Source organism: Mytilus galloprovincialis, chromosome 11, assembly GCF_965363235.1.
Source record: "Mytilus galloprovincialis chromosome 11, xbMytGall1.hap1.1, whole genome shotgun sequence".
Lineage (NCBI taxonomy): Eukaryota > Metazoa > Mollusca > Bivalvia > Mytilida > Mytilidae > Mytilus > Mytilus galloprovincialis.
Genome location: NC_134848.1, coordinates 17,518,820 through 17,537,042, shown reverse-complemented (window position 1 = coordinate 17,537,042; position 18,223 = coordinate 17,518,820). Strand labels below are relative to the sequence as shown.

The window sequence follows — 18,223 nt, the reverse complement described above, 5'->3', positions numbered from 1 at the left end:
CAGCTTTCTAAATATTTTACCTTAAAGGGGCACTCGCTGTCAAATTCATTGTAACCGATTTGACTCAAATTCTCATATTTGGTTTATAACAATGTAAAACATTTATCCAAACTATCAAAAGTCTAAAATAAGCAGTTTACAGAGCATGGGGTAGATAATATATAGGTTCGTTTCGTGTGTATTTTAGTCCAGACGCCATCTAATTAACTATCGATTTGACCTCAGATGACCATATTAGCGATGTAAACAAAAATTAAGATACGAATAGATTAAACCAACACGTGCAATTGCATTTTTATAGGTCTGTTTGATTTTATTTTATAGATTAAAAATAGATGTTTCTCATTGTTTTTAACCATATAAGAATGATTTTATGTGCATCGAATTAGTAATCAAATGATTTACCGTAGTTTCACTTTCATTGTTGACATTCTTTTTCTTTAAATAACCACTACACGTACAATGCATGCGTTGTCAATCTCTAGCTAGGGGTTAACTTGAAGTTCACATGAATACCGGTTAGAATGATGATGATGTTTTCACTTGCAAGTGAATCAGTCAAAAATTATGTTTAATCGCTTATTTCAACAAAATTAAAGGAAATTGATTGCTAAAAGCAAATTATTATTTCATTATTCCAATTTGATTAATGATTGATCTAAAACAAATCATACTTTATTTTTTTATATATATCGTAGCTAGTGCCCCTTTAAGTTTAAAATCATAGAAACCAGATATATCCTGAATTTTACATCTATCAGCTTTCTACATGCCAATTTTCAACAGGTGTTTAAAATCATATAAAAAAGAAAAGGTCTTCCGAATAGAGGTATTACTAAAAATAACCCCTGGTTTTCTGGAAATCTTAAATTAGTATACTATGGGGTGCAGTAATCCTCAATTTTGAATGCAAACTCATAAACAAGTAAATTTTAGCTCAAAATGGTCTTAATATATTTCTCTTTCACCAAAAGTTTCATTTCTGCCAATTTGTTGGTTAGTTTTAAAAGTAAACAATGACATCAAATGCACTATTTTTTGTCCGAGTAGGCCTACTTTCACATACGTTCTAAATTTAAGGGCGTAATTGGTGGTATGACACCTAAAACATACACAAAATTGTATTTTAAATGTATTTCAATTTGAGTTACCTCCCTTACACTGTTTTAAATTGTCTTAATTGTCCATTAACCAGAAGAAAAAAAAAGTGTTGCCCCTTGTTGCACCTAATTTCTTAACGGTTTGAGCCATAACCCTCCAAAAGTTAAACAAATGTGAAGTAAAAGGCTTAGAGGAAAGTAGATCCCTACAATGATGTCACCCTCTAGTTTGTGTTGAAAAATGCCAGTCGTGACCAGATAACATAAAAAAATCTTGCTCAAAGCCAAACTTATTGAAATGCTTGCCTTTTGTTACTACATGTAAGTATTTAAGGATGGAAAGGGGGAATTTTTTTTTTTTTAATTTTTTTTTATATAGATTAGACTTGGTTTACACTGGTAATTATTGGCCCTTTATAGGTTGTTGTTCGGTGTGAGCCAAGGCTCCATGCTGACGACCGTACTTTGACCTATAATGGTTTACTTTTATAAATTGTTGTTTGGATGGAGAGTTGTCTCATTGGCACTCAAACCACATCTTCCTATATCTATATGACAAAAAAATGTCCAGCTGGCTCAAATATATTTGTGAAGCCCTGCTCATATCTAGTTTAAAAGTGTTGAAAAATGCCACCTGTGACCAGATAGCTTACATTTTCATTGCCTTGCTCAATGCCCATGTCCACTAACTGTTGATGAGTATGTTTGATTGTTTCCATGGCTTCTTGTTTCACTTTTCTGTCAGATTCTGGATGTAATCCCTTTGGCTAACAATAAACAAGAAAAAAGTACATGTATATAATACAAATATTGGAGCTGATAAAACTAAAAAGGACCAAAAGTTAAGGTCAAGTCCAAACAAGGAATCATAGCTATGAATTAGAAAGATACATATTACATTCATTATAATTCGGAGTTTAGTATGGTGTTCATTATCACTGTAAGCTGGTATAGGTATTTGTTTAGGGGCCAGCTGAAGGACGTCTCCCGGTGCGGGAGTTTCTCGTTGCATTGAAGACTGATTAGTGACCTTCTGCTGTTGTACGTTCTATGGTCGGGTTGTTGTCTCTTTAACACATTCCACATTTCCATTCTCAATTTTATGATTTTAAAATTCTATAACATCATGAACATCAAATATATTAGTTAGTACTGCCTATTGAGCTGGTATCGATCTAGTAATAACAATTTTATTGCACCAGAAGAGAGGGTGTCCACAAGATTACACTTTCTAAATGAAAAGCATATATACACTATAAACACATCTACTAGTCTTATAATAGACAGCATTTTTATGCTCATTTGAAACAGTGAGACAACTCTCCACAAGAGACCAAATGACACAGAAATTAACAACTATAGGTCACCGTATGGCCTTCAAAATGAACATAGCCCATACCGCATAGTCAGCTATAAAAGGCCCCAAAATGACAATGTAAAACAATTCAAATGAGAAAACTAACATAGTTGAATTTTTTTGTTTTTTTTAACAATTTGCAAACCTTTTTATCCTGGCCATTCACTTCTATGATCATAGATTCTATCATCTTGGCTAGTGTCGAATCTTGGTTAACATTCTACAAATTCAAATAAACAGTTAAATGAAAAAGAAATTCTCAAAAGAACATGCCATTTCAGAGTTTAGTGTGAGATGAACTAGTACCGGTACTCATTTATGTTTAGCAGCCAGCTGATGCCCAACTCCGTTTGCGGGATTTTCTCCCTGTGTTGAAGACCTGTTGGTGGACTTTGACTGTTTTCTGCTCTTTAGTCAGATTGTTGTCTCATTGACATTCCCCAATCCTATTCTAAAATTTATGCTAGGCTGGTTTTTTATCTGAACAAATTTGTTTTTACAAAGCCATTTACATGATTTAAGGGATTTGGTCAGCATGCTTTATAATTCTCTTAATTAAAAATATGAATTAAATTGAAATCAGAGAATCTTTACTGAGCAACAATTTCATTAAACTAAGTTCTTGATACATGTACATTTTTGTTTGTTACTACTTGGTGTTTCCTTCTAAGAAAATGTAGAACAAACAGTACAACAGCCAATTTTGTATTATTTCAATGTCGAACAAATCTCAATGGTATATTTAAACCTGGTACATGTATATAAATCTATATAAAGTTACCCCCTGATCTAGTAAGTCACCACCATAAGCAGTTATTTCTTCTAACTTTTCCTGCAATTGTAAAAAATAAAACTGAATAAAATCACCCATCAAAGAAATTGTATTGTTCAAGGGCAATAGGAATTTCCTTTTTTAGCTAATATATATGCTTTTCATTTGTCCATAACTTACATGCATCCAGAACTTGAACTTCTGGTCTCAATAATTTTTTCTCTAAATTCAATTTGAAGAAGTTTTTTTATAAACCTTGTAGTGAAATAGAATTGCTTTTATGCAAAAAATAAACCTCAATGACGAGTCAAAATTCAGCATTTATTTTAATCCATAATTGATTTAAAGAGGTTTATATATTTTGGCTATAACTAAAGCTGAAAATGTTTACAAATTAAAAGTAACCATGGTAACACATGAACCAATTAACTTCTGACCAATACAATTTCTATAAATATCAGCTGGGTTGAGTTCAATATCGTAGCAGCTACGTATGCTACGTAGCTGCTATTAATTTCTATGTAGCAGCTAGTCTATAGCTACACGTTCAATAGTCAAAATCTACATAGCACTACGTAGCAGCTACAATATTGAACGCGACCCTGTATTTGTACGAGGCTAAGAAACAGGTGTAATTTTCCTGTTTCGAGCTGAGTACAAATACAGCTGATATTTAAAGACAGTAAACAGTTATTGTCATTATCCTTGAAATTAATTCTGTATACTGTTTTAGCTTTGAAAGACACAACAACTAACATTTTTGCATTTATTTTCAATTTGAATTCCCTTGAGGCCCGCGTAGTAATATTTAAATCACACAATCAGCCAGAGGACGAAATTAGCGCTGGTCCGGGACCAGTAGAATGTGCGTCGGACCAGTAGATTTTGTCAGCTGGTGGTCCGGCGGACCAGTAGAAATATGTCGATAAAATCACAAAACCCTTTGAAGGAGTTAAACCACTGGACAAAAAAATTAAAAGAAGTGAAAATCAAAAGGAAGATCGAAATAAAGTATATGAAATTGACAAAAGGAAATGCAAATACCAAAAATCATGGGAAAAAGATTGTGAATGGTTGAATTATATAGTAGATCGGAATTTAATGAACTGTACAACATGTGAAAAAAGGACAAGTAGATTTGGAGCCAACCAGTAGAGTTTTTAGTCCACTGGTCCGGCTGGCTAGTACACACAAAAGCTTAAATTCGACCCCTGCATTCAGCTGAAGACGGGTTTGCAAAAAAAGATTCAACATAACAAGAAGTTTCAACAGTAAAAACAAATAACAAAACATTGTCCAATTTGACATGTTTGAAACAGAAGTGTACGAGTTGTCCTAGGCTATAGAATTTTGAACTGAACTTGACATTCACTTAACATTAAACATGCATACTGAAATTGACATGGTTGATTTGGTTACACATGTATATATTTGTACTAATCAAGTTTTGAAATTGATGATGTCATCGTAGAAAATACTGCTGTTCATGTGTGTCTGTTATCATAAAATTGGTTTAATTCTTATTGCTCTAAAGAAATGTCTGTTCTTTATATATTTAGGCCAATAAAAACAACAAATATTTCTGCTAAAAGTCATAAGTTTATAAAACATCAGAACTTTATGTAAGAGCTAGCCTCCTCTGTAAAGAATTGCACTAATATTAACGTACCTTTTTGCGGTACGGCCACTATCTCTGTGGCGTCGCGTTATTGTGATACTTTATGTTGTATTGGATAAAAATGTATAATGGCAGATGTAGTTCTATCTTTAACGCCTTAGTTAAGCTTAAGATCAAAATACACAACGCAACGCAATAATCTACATCCTCAAACATGCTCAAGGTTTTTTGATAATGTGATTACTTGCCCTTTTTATAGGGATTAAATGTATTTGATTACCACCAAGACAATATACTCCGGGTGCGGGAATTTCTCGCTTCATTGAAGACCTGTTGGTGACCCTCTGCTGTTGTTTTTTATTTGGTCCGGTTGTTGTCTCTTTGACACATTCCCCATTTCCATTCTCAATTAATATTTTATTCATTATTTGACATTTTGGACTGTTTGACTATTTGATTATCAATGTTTAATCTATCTTGTTTAAAAAAAAAATTAATGATTATGTGATTGCTTGGACCATGAGGGGCCTTGTGTACCTCTTCTTTAGCGGGGTCATCCACATCCTCTGAGGTTCCGTCCACATCTCTTTGTGTTTCATCCTCCACATTCCATAACGTATCCTCACTGCCTGTGATGTCATCAACTGAGTATCTGTCTGAATCTTGGAGTCTTACTTCTCTATCAAGAGAGTTCAAATAGGTCTGGAATAGTCAAAATATAATTATTCACAAAGTTTAGTTGATTTATTTCATAATAATTATTTTAACATTGTCATTGACCAGACTGCACTCTCACCACAGGCACTTGTTTCTATCCATGGGAAGAACCACTATCAATGTAACTAGCATAATAAGCTTAATGCTGAATTTTCCATTGATAATAATTGGAATTATTTTTTAACCATTTTAAAAGAATTAGAACATGTAGAAAACAGATTTGTACCAACAAAAACTATGACACAAATAGGAAAAAAGAAAAATGTCTTCCCAATAGACAAAAAACAAGAGAGTTAACACATGGTTACTTAGAAGGAAAAATATTCTTTATCCAAAAAAATAATAACTTAACAAGATCCAGAAACAAGAGCTGAAACCAGGCAAAAACATCAGTCAACAAACAAAAGAAATTCTTGGAAAAAGGATTATCTGAAAATGCTAAGACAAGCCCTAAATGCCTAAAGCCATATGGAGCTACACATGTACATAAAATCCAAATCCAAGACCAGGGAAGGTATAGGTGACCTACATATAGACACAGAAGATGTAAAATAAAAAAAAAAAACAGATGATAACAATCAAAAGGCTGAAATATTATCAGCATGATCAGAGTATTTTACAAGCGTATTCACTAATGAACCACAAGGCAATATTCCAGAACTTAGCATATTCCATTAGATAAGAAAATAGAGGAATTGAAAAATTGGCACTGATTTGGTTTTGAAACACCTCCAGAAAATAAAAATGGACAAATCACCTGGCCCTGATAATCTACAACCCAGACTGCTGTTTGAAGTCAAGGAAGGTACATGTATAGCTAAACCACTAGGCATCATTTTTAGCCAATCTTTAACACAAAAAGTAGTTCCAAAGGATTAGCAATGATTACAAAAGCACCCTAGTGAGTGCAATATTAAAAAAAGGGAATAAATCGCATGCAAAAAATTACAAAATGACCTAAAAAATCTCGAGAAATGGAGTGACACATGGCTGTTGAAGTTCCATCCAGAAAAATGCAAACACATAAATATAAGTAGAGGGGTAAGAGATGACAAGACAAGTTATAAGCTATTAGGTCATGATATTAGCAAATGTAAAGAAGAGAAGGATATTGGAGTAGTAATTGATAAAGATTTAACCTTTGAAAAACACATATGCAAAAAATTTAACAAAGATAACTCAATTGTTGCTGCAATCAGAAGGACATTTAAAAACTTAAATGAAAAAATCTTCATACCATGCCACTATACAAAACATTAGTGAGAACACACTTAGACTATGCTAGTTCAGTATGGGCACCTTTCAAAAAGAAATCCATTGATAAAATCAAAAATGTACAAAAAAGGGCAACACGCCAGATACATTTGTACATGGAGATTTTTTAGGTCATTTTGTAGTATAATTTGTGATTCGCTTTCAATAATTCTGAAGATTTTTGTGTTGTCCGTGAATAAGTCGGCATCTGATATCACGCAATCAGGCAAGTCATTTATGTATAGAACAAATAACAGGGGGCCTAATACTGAGCCTTGTGGAATTCCTGATGTTACATCTTTCCACTCCGATGTTTCCACATTTACTGATACTTGTTGTTTTCTATAAGACAGAAAATCTGTAATCCAATCTAGGATTGGATTTGTTATCCCAAATTTCATGATTTTCTTAATGAGTCGCATGTGGGGTACTTTATTGAAGGCTTTCATGAAGTCTGTATATATAATATATGCAGTCAATCTCATGGCAATTGTCTATAGCATTAGCTTCTGTCCATTTATCTATTACCTATAATAGTTGTAGTATTGTTGAACAGACAAAGATATAACCCTATAGGGTTATTACAGAAAATAACTTGCGTGTGTTATTACAGATACTTTTCCTTAAATTTTCTAAATCTGTAATATTTACATATGTTTGTTATTTGTAAAATTATTTAATCTATAATAGTGGACTCTAGGGAACTCTTGAGACTAGTGCAGAAACTAAATGCATAGCCTTGATAATTAATTTTTAAATTGAATTAATACATTTTTGATTAACCATGGTTAATCAATGAGAAAAGGCTATTAAGGAATTAACTTAGCTGTGATAACAAGGCTTAGTTATTAAAGGAATGTAACTTATTATATAAGACACTTGGGGAAGAGAAACTTGCGCAGAACCTCATTACATGCTCTGGTCATTATTTCTTACAATAAATTAAAATACATTGTAAGTAAGCATGATTTATGCCTGATCAAATGCTTTGAAGTGATAAAGAGAAGCTGTGATAACACCCTTTTGTTATTACAGGCATATTTTTTCTGTAATAACATATAGAAACACCTGCAGAAAATAAAAACGGACAAATCACCTGGCCTTGATAATCTACACCCCAGACTGCTGTTTGATTAGTCAAGGAAGGTATAGCTGAACCACTAGGCATCAATTTTAGCCAATCTTTAACACAAAAAGTAGTTCCAAAGGATTGGAAAAGAGCCCTAGTGAGTGCAACATTAAAAGAAGGGAATAAATCACAAGCAAAAAATTACAAAATGACCTAAAAAATCTTGAGAAATGGAGTGATACATGGCTGTTGAAGTTCCATCCAGAAAAATGCAAAAACATAAATATACATTTAAGTAGAGGGGTAAGAGATGACAAGACAAGTTATACAGTAAGCTATTAGGTCATGATATTAGCAAATGTAAAGAAGAGAAGTATATTGGAGTAGTAATTGATGAAGATTTACATTATGTAACCTTTGAAGGACACATATGTATATGCGCAAAAGAGAAACTAGAGACTCTCAAGAGCCTGTGTCACTCACCTGTTACTGTATTTACTGATGTCGGACATCTTGGTTGGTAGGCGGGGTCATTAGACACTTTTTTAAATAGATACCCTAGTAATGATTGTGGCCAAGTTTGGTTAAATTGGGCCAATAGTTTTAGAAAAGAAGATTTTTATACAAGTTACAAAAATGATGAAAAGTTGTTCAATATTGACTATAAAGGGCAATAACTTCTTATGGGGTCCTCTAACAATTTTGATCATGTTGACTTATTTGTAGATCTGCAAAATTTCCTTAAAATTACCAATTTTAGGGCAGCAACCCAACAACATCATCTGAAAATTTGTGAGGGGATAGATCTTATTCTGATGGACATTTAAATCTTGAAAGATTTGCCCTAAATGTCTTAGTTTCAAAGATATAAAGCAAAAACTGCATTTTACCACTATGTTCTAAATTTAGCCATGTCGGCCATTTTTTTTTGGTAGGCGGGGTCATCGGACACATTTTTTAAACTTTATACCACAATGATAATTGTGGCCAAGTTTGGTTAAATTTGGCCAAGTAGTTTCAGAGAAGATTTTTTAAAAGAATACTAAAAATGACAAAAAGTTGTTAAAAATTGAATATAAAGGGCAATAACTCCTTAAGGGGTTGATTGACAATTTTGGTCATGTTGACTTATTTGTAGGTCTTACTTTGCAAGATAATAACCACAAACTGCAAAATTTCCTTAAAATAACCAATTCAGGGGCAGCAACCCAACAACATGTTGTCCGATTCGTCTGAAAATTTCAGGGCAGATAAATTGACCTGATCAACAATTTTACCCCATGTCAGATTTGCTCTAAATGCTTTGGTTTCAAAGATATAAGCCAAAATATACATTTTACCCCTGTGTTCTATTTTTAGCCATGGCGGCCATCTTAGTTGGATGGCCAGGTCATCGGACACAATTTTAAAACTAGATACCCCAAGGATGATTGTGGCCAAGTTTGGTTAAATTTGGCCCAGTAACGAAGTTTCAGAGGAGAAGTTTTTTGTCAAAGTTTACGGACGACGGACGCATGACGCCGGACGCCAAGTGATGAGAAAAGCTCACTTGACCTTTCAGGTCAGGTGAGCTAAACAGCTATCTCAATTTTTGCTGCAATCAGAAGGACATTTAAAAACTTAAAAGAAAAAATCTTCATACCACTATACAAAACATTAGTGAGAACACACTTAGACTATGCTAGTTTAGTATTGGCACCTTTCAAAAAGAAATCCATTGACAAAATCGAAAATGTACAAAAAAGGGCAACACGCCAGATACATGGAGATTTTTTAGGTCATTTTGTAGTATAATTTGATCTGATTCGCTTTCAATTTTTCTGAAGATTTTTGTGTCGTCCGTGAATAAGTAGGCATCTGATGTCACGCAATCAGGCAAGTCGTTTATGTATAGAACAAATAACAGGGGGCCTAATACTGAGCCTTGTGGAATTCCTGATCTTACATCTTTCCACTCTGATGTTTCCCCTTTTACTGATACTTGTTGTTTTCTACATGTATAAGCATGATAAGACAGAAAATCTGTAATCCAATCTAGGATTGGATTTGTTATCCCAAAATTCATGATTTTCTTAACGAGTCGCCTGTGGGGTACTTTATCTAAGGCTTTCATGAAGTCTGTGTATAGAATATATGGCAGTGACGCAGTCAATCTCATGGCCATTGTCTATAGCTTTTGTCCATTTATCTACATGTAGTACCTCTAATAGTTGTAGTGTTGTTGAAATATTGAAAAAAACTTAAGATGCTAACATTGACATATACAGTGATATAGAAGGGTCAGAGGGGACATGATTGAGACATACAAGATCCTTAACGGTAAATACCAAAAATGAGTTCATTTCTCAAATTAAATTCAAACACCGGAAAAAGGCATAGCACAAGAGTAAATACATGTAGTTATAAAATCATTCACCAACGATTCAAAAACAAGTCTGAGGAAAAACTGCTTTTCAGTAAGAATTTCCAAATTATGGAACATTAGTTACTGGATAAAGTAACAAAAGTGCCTTCCTAAAAACGCATTTAAAAATATATTAGATAAGTACTGGGAATACGAAGAAATCTATTCTGATTATCGAGCTGAAATAACTGGAAGCAGCAACACAAATAATAGAGATAACAATCAAACATATGAGTCTGGTGAAGAGGAACCGTGAGGATCCTGTACCGGAAAACATCATTAAGTATTTTTCAGGGCTTTCCATTGAAGCCAGTAGCCGGTGGAAATCCGCCGTTTACCGTGGCTTCAAGTGCCGGCTACTTCACTGACAAAAATATAAATTCAAAAAGAAAAAAATATCTTTTTCAAATGTTTACAGGCAGCCGAGAGACGTATTGTCACATTTAAGTCGCGATCACGATAAACAAGGATGAAAAGTCACCTTGGGCTAAATACAGTTCACATGAATTCAGGTCACTGATTGGTTGTCTATTTAAAGTCAGAATGCATCGTTTCTTTTCAAAGATAACAAGAGAGACGTTCCAGTGATCATTGAAGTATAACAATAGAGACACTCTGATGGTAATTAACTCGTTAGCTTTTTATTTGGCTTTTTAAACGTGAAGACAATCAGATAGGATGACAATCCTATGTTATGGAATAATAATCAGTCAAATTAAAGAAAGTGTAGTAGATCATATTGTTCAGAATCTGGAAAACAGTATCTTTTGAAGTTCATTTTTCAAAGTCCACTTGGTGTTCAGAGAATCAAGGTAAAAAACGAAAGTAGAATATTGTCGACTCTACCTCAAATAAATAACATTTCCATTTCCAAATGATTTATGTATCCCACTTATTGAACAGTTTACAAAAAAAGAGAAAATCAGAGGATATATCAATTTTCTGTCAATGCTTGAGAAATAATTGTATGATTTGAATATACGTAACAGTCTTTAGAGAGAAAAAGGGGGTCATTTGTTTACAAGTGCACGTCGTTATGCAAAATAAATCGATCAAGATTTCTTACAAGCCGGATTTTTATATAAATAAAACTCTTTTAAAAGTAAATGAATTTTAAGCATAAGGCATGTAAGGTAATGAAAATAAAAAACTATAACATAAAAAACTAGAGACTCTAAAGAGCATGTGTCGCTCACCTTGGTCTATGTGAATATTAAACAAAGGAAGCAGATGGATTCATGACAAAATTGTGTTTTGGTGATGGTGATGTGTTTGTACATCTTACTTAACTGAACATTCTTGCCATTACAATTATCTCTATCTATAATGAACTTGGCACAGTAGTTTCAGTAGAAAATGTTAGTAAAAACTTACAAATTTTATGAAAATTGTTAAAACTTGACTATAAAGGACAATATCTCCTACATGTCCTATGGGGGTCAATTGACCATTTTGGTCATGTTGACTTAATATTAAGTCTTACTTTGCTGTACATTATTGCTGTTTACAGTTTATCTCTATCTATAAAAATTTTCAAGATAATAACAAAAAACGGCAAATTTGCTTAAAATTACCAATTCAGGGGCAGCAACCCAACAACGGGTTGTCCCATTCATCTGAAAATTTCAGGGCAGATAGGTCTTGACCAGATGAACAATTTTACCCTAGTCAGATTTGCTCTAAATGCTTTGGTTTTTGAGTTATAAGCCCAAAACTGCATTTTACACATATGTTCTATTTTTAGCCATGGCGGCCATCTTGGTTGGTTGGCTGGGTCACCAGACACAATTTTTTAACTAGATACCCCAATAATGATTGTGACCAAGTTTGGATTAATTTGGCCCAGTAGATTAAGAGGAGAAAATTTTTGTGAAAGATAACTAAGATTTACGAAAAATGGTTAAAAATTGACTATAAAGGGCAATAACTCCTAAAGGGGTCAACTGACCATTTTGGTCATGATGACTTATTTGAAAATCTTACTTTGCTGAACATTTTTGCAGTTTATCCCATGTCAGATTTGCCCTAAATGCTTTGGTTTTTGAGTTATAAGCCAAAAACTGCATTTTACCCCTATGTCCTATTTTTAGCCATGGCGGCCATCTTGGTTGGTTGGTAAACTTTGCGACAATACATCTCTCTGCTGCCTGTAAACACCGGACACATTTTTTAAACTAGATACCCCAATAATGATTGTGGCCAAGTTTGGATTAATTTGGCCGAGTAGTTTCAGAGAAGATTTTTGTAAAAGTTAACATATGACGCTGGACGACGACCACGACGGACACAAAGTTATGAGAAAAGCTCACTTGGCTTTTTGGCCAGGTGAGCTAAAAATGAAACTTCTTTGAGATTTGTTTTTCTTTCTTTAACATGTTTAACTTCTTACATAAAAAATGGTCATTTGAAAGATGAAAGTCACATAAAGTAGGTGCCAGGAGATTGCGAGAATGCAGGAGTTTGCTCTATTTATGCCAGAGCTTCTGGTGGCCTTCAGCGGCCCCCAGACCCCCTGCTGTAAGGAACTAAGCTTACAGCCACCTATAATTTTAATTGAGCCTTCTACTTCAATTTCAAGGGGAAACCCTGATCATTAAGTAACTGTAAATATACGTTGATAGTGGGTCTTAATTCCCATGGATATAAACAAGCGCCTGTGACTCACAGCAAGATTAAACTACTGTATGTGAATTCATTATTATATATAAAAAAAAACTTATATTTGAAGCCAGTGTGTTTTTATAAACCAACAAACCTCTTATTAAAACGACAACGTCAAAAGTAACATAAGAAACTTGTATTTTGGTGTCTGAAAACTTGACGGCATGTTGCCGTAAACGGCTAAGCTTTTGTTAAATACAAGTCAATGACGGAAAGGCGTAAAATGTCCGTATTTGACCGTTACAAAAAGGGAAATATTCTGTCAGCTTCACGAACTTATAGAAATCGTCGATATCTAATATTAGTGCCGGAATGCTGCATATTTCCTTATTAAATTATTTGCCGCCATATATTATTTATCATACAGTGCATGGCTATTCTTAGGGTATATTTTGCCGGTCTTAATTATAATTTTCAGTTAACACATTAAGAATAGAAAAAATATAGAGAAATATCCACTTCAGAGATATGTCTTCTTTAAATCATGATACGAAACGCGCATATATTACAAATTGACAATACGGTCTTTATACTTAATATTAAAAGAAGTCACTAAAAAGTATACATTTTTTTCAAAGAAGACACACACAAGGCATAAATAATAAAATACGTATTTATAAAAAAAGAAATATATCCGAATTTTGGAAGGTCCGAATAGTGAGTACATGTAAGTACGGACTTCACTTCATCATTATTACTTTCGATTGGTTATTTTTTATTTTGTCATCAACCGTGACATGCATTTTCAACAACAGCACTCAGAAAAAAATGCTCCAATGGTCCCTAACTGGATAAAGATTTTGGTCTTTACCGCCATGAAGAAAATAATACTTTATTGAACCTTTTCTGCTCCAAAACCTGCTGTAGCTCTTTATATGAGTCGAACTTTGCGTTTTTATGATAAAAAAAATTCGCCTATTATATTTTCGAACGTCAATGTTGAACAGAAATTAACGTATGTACATATGTGCATGTAAATTAATGAGGGCTCAGTGCGGTTCACCAAAAGTAATAAACGGTATTTTAACCAGACTCTGAAGGCAAAGTAAATAAAATTGAGAATAGAAATGGGGAATGTGTCAAAGTGACAACAACCCACCACAGAGCAGACAACACCCGAATCTTCACAGTAGCGAGAAACGCTCGCACACGGACGTGTCCTTCGGCTGGCCCCTTAATAAAATTGTATGTATTAGTTCAGTGATAATGGACTTCATACTAAACTCCGAATTATACATAAAAAACTTAAATGAAAAATCATACAAGACTAACAAAGGCTAGAAGACTAGTTATTGACATTTTGACAGCGACCGCAAAATAGCCACTGCCTTTATTTATTGTCATTATAAAAAAAGAAGATGTGGCATGATTGCCAATGAGACAACTGTCCACAAGAGACCAAAATGACACAGACATTAACAACTACAGGTCACCGTACGCCCTTCAATAATGAACAAATTCCATACCGCATAGTCAGCAATAAAACATCCGCGCTTCATACAAAATGTGACTGACTTCGGCCAACGCTTTTACACCCCAATAAAGTTACAAAAAGAAGCATTCAATTCTTAAATAAATGTTATCTAATATATCCGTTTTCCTTCAGACAATTGAAAATGAAAATGAAATTCATCTTCAATGACTGATTTCAAAAATGTGTTCATCAAAAGCAAGATCGAAATATGGGACTATGAAACTTAAACATTGAACATGTGTTACAAATGAACAAAACGAGACTAAATCAGATCATATAGGCGAAATGGCTACTGATACTCATCACTCTACTAGTTATATGTTTAAAGTTGTCGTCGTCCTGAACAAGCACGAACTATTTGCCACTGGACGTTATAAACAAACAAAATCAATTAAAATTGTTTTAGACTTTACTAACTGCAAATTAGTGTGTGTACATAGTTTCATGACTTTTAACAAGTCAATTAATTTGGATCAGAAAAATTGAGGCCATCTGTAAATCGAGTATGTCCACCTAGAAAAAGTTGGGCAATAAAGACGTTCACAGAGACATCACGAGATAGAGAAATGAAGGAATATAAGTCGAAGTTTTTTACTTGCATGATTTAAATGAATTTTGTAGTTTATTACCTAGAATATTTTTTATTTTTTATTTTTCTGAGTTAACATTTGAAGCATTTTTAAAATAGTCATACTTTTGATCTGAGTTAGCTATTCAGTTGAAGCATCATTCCAGTCAGCTAAGAGGTATTTTTTAAAAATTAATTCTGTTTTGTCATTATGTTTGTGTGTGTGTTGCTTTGTTTGAATGTAATATATCGTACCTTGTTTTGTGGAAAGGGCTTACATAGGCTATGCCTGTTGCCCAATCCAATTCAATTTATTTGAATATAATATTGTTTAAACTAAATGAATTTAATATCATTGTCGAAAATTTGGAAAACATATTAATAACCGCGGGACAGCCGGGACATCAGTATGGTTTCCATATATCTCGACTTCTTCGATTCGCCCGTAAATATAACACCATAGTTTGTTTCAACGAAAGAAATATCTGTATCTCTGCAAATAAAATGCTCTTTGTTGCTTAGTCTTTGGTTTTCTTTATTGTTTTTTTTTATATGGTTGTTTGTTTTTGCGTCAATTTTCATGTTTTGTCATATTTTTTTATGACGTTGTTAGTTTGTTTTTGACTTTTGTGTTTGAGTTTTGTGACTTTCAATCCTCTGATTCACGGCTTTGGTTTGACTCGCTCCGGGATGGAACCCACGATATGCCGCATCGAAGTGCCCATCTGATTCAATATGAGAATACGGAAATAATATGATTTAGTTGCCAATGAAACGAGTAGCCAATAAGGGGCGAAATTGTCAACAACAATACATTGTAGTTCACCTAAGACCTTACGACCTTCTTTAATGTGCAAAACCCATAACGTACAGTATGCTATAAAATGTCCTCGGCATGAAATAATGTGAAACAGTTTTATAAAAATAAAACTATTTATGATTAATGATTCAAAACCATAAACGAAAAACAAGAAACATTATCATGGCAGAAAGCCACCAACGACAAACAGTGACCTACATTCTTGGCAGTTACACGAACTAAAGGGACTATTTTTTGACGAGTGAATACGAGTTAATCGGACAGAGAACTTTTAATTGTGTGTATCTATGCTCGAGTGCTTGTATTTAGCGAACGAAATGCCCATTTACAAGATCTTTATAAAAACACGATTTGTATAGAAACAAAAAGTAACTTACCTTTATTGCATTTTGAAAATCTTCTGCTTCATCATTTGACAAATCTAAAAATTAAGTTTATTTATTAGATAATCTTTCGATTATCCATGCATTATTAAAACAGTTCAAAACTAGTAATATCAATATATTTTCAAGGCAGTGGCTAATTAGCTGGACCATAGCTCTTGAGAATAGGATTTGGATTTTTTTAATTGCTTTAAATGTATATTTAATTTTCGACTTTTACATGCGTATCACATCCTTTACGTATTAACTATTTTTCAAACCACAACCAACGTAGCTCAGCATTAATCAACACATCTAGCAAAATTCTTTCGAAAATATTTTAATTCAATACAGATTGAGGTCTTAAGTACTAGTACCCCGGACAAGATACTTGCAATAGTTAGTACACCACTTTAAAGTATAATAGAGTTTTGTTGAATTGCGATATTTGTGTTTTGCAAAAATCTGTTTTTCAATTTTCTTTCAAAATGAAAAAAAAAAAAAAAAAGTGCAGAAAACTTAAATTTGCTGAATTTTAAAATAATTTTTGCTCATGTTAAAGGTTTTAGTTGCTGTAAGACATCTTTCGCCTAACCACTTTTTAAAAATCAGGAAATCAATACTCATTGGTTGACAGGAATGTGGACCTACCGAATTGGGCCATTTACCGGATTTGTAATAATATGAGCAAAACGACGGGTGCCACATGTGGAGCATGATCTGCTTACCCTTCCGGAGAACCTGATATAACCCCAGTTTTTGCCGGATGGGGTTCGTGTTGCTTAGTCTTTAATTTTGTACGTTGTGTCTTGTGTTTTTATTATTTGTCTGTTTGAATTTTGTATTTTTAGCCACGGCGTTGTCAGTTTATTTTTTATCTATGTGCTTTATTGCCCATCTGGTATCACAGTTCACCCCTCTTTTACACAAGTCAATGTATTAGGGATCAGTTTTTCCGACTTTTTTGCTGGTATCTAACTAGCATCACATGACGGAAGTATATAAGAATGTGTCATCATGTGTACAACCCAACAAAGTTTTTAATAAAATCTGCTACGTTTCGAATTAACTTTGTAGATACCTTTATTTTTTTACAAATAAAAATAACATTGGCCTTTGTTGAAAGTGAAAAATTTTAAAATAAGTATGTTTTTTACTTAAGTAATTTTTTTTATACTTCACGTTCAGTGAATTTATTTGGTTGACCAAGGAAAACAATAGCACTATATGTAGAGGCAACTTGGGAGAAAAGGGCCATGGAGTGTCGATATGACCTACCCCTTTATGAAGCTACATATTTATATAATATATACATGTATGAATAATGAATAGATTGCCTAACAAAGTAATTTTAACACACTTTTTAGTATGTAAATATAAGAATGTTTAAAATATTTACAAAATGATGAAAATAAACGTAATACTTTTTACAAGTATAACTCATCGTGGACGTTGTTTTGTTCGTCCACTTTCATAATACTGGATCCGCATCGGATATACGTAAGTTTCGGGGATACAATACATGACAACTTACGAATATATAAACATGCTTAGTTTATTACCTTTAAATGATTTCTTCAAATAAAGTGCATCAGATATTTCAAGTGTCAGAACTAAAACCACCAGAAATTTGACGGGAACCATATTCACTGTTGTCCGTGGGGAATGTTGACCACTGTTCAATGTTACAACGTTCTGACTAACATCTCAAACAATTAAATATTAAGAGTGGGGCACTAACAAGGTATTTTCCCGTAGCTATTTTTGTATTATTTCATGCAGCAATATTGTAGAATTAATTTAATAATGGCACCATGTAAATTAAAAATAAAAATCAACAAAAAGAATTAATATTTTAGTCCTGTTTAATTTTATGTCATATATTTATATTTACAATATTCAACTGCCCACTATGTGCGTATCGGGCATAATTCATGCTACGCCATTATACATATCTTATGTCAGTTTGTTTTCCAAACATGTACATGCAAGAAAGTAAAATTGAAAACTATGAAATATATATCCTGTTTCTTTTCTTTCTAATACA

General features: G+C 33.3%; 1 protein-coding gene across 2 annotated transcripts in view; it reads right to left on the bottom strand.

Moving 5' to 3' along the window:
• LOC143051777 (uncharacterized) overlaps positions 1-17,894 on the bottom strand; it is a 46,175-nt gene extending 28,281 nt beyond the window's left edge. The window contains exons 1-6 of one of the 2 annotated variants that reach the window (XM_076224704.1): positions 17,739-17,894; positions 16,192-16,235; positions 5,385-5,549; positions 3,239-3,289; positions 2,603-2,677; positions 1,754-1,867 (exon numbers count right to left, since the gene is read on the bottom strand). In XM_076224704.1, coding sequence (XP_076080819.1) covers positions 1,754-1,867; positions 2,603-2,677; positions 3,239-3,289; positions 5,385-5,549; positions 16,192-16,235; positions 17,739-17,820 — 531 coding nt within the window. In that variant the 5' untranslated portion in view covers positions 17,821-17,894. Of the gene's footprint in view, positions 1-1,753; positions 1,868-2,602; positions 2,678-3,238; positions 3,290-5,384; positions 5,550-13,046; positions 13,126-16,191; positions 16,236-17,738 lie in introns of those variants that run through there. The other variant, XM_076224705.1, reaches the window with a different exon arrangement.
• Between the last annotated feature and the right edge of the window lie 329 nt (positions 17,895-18,223).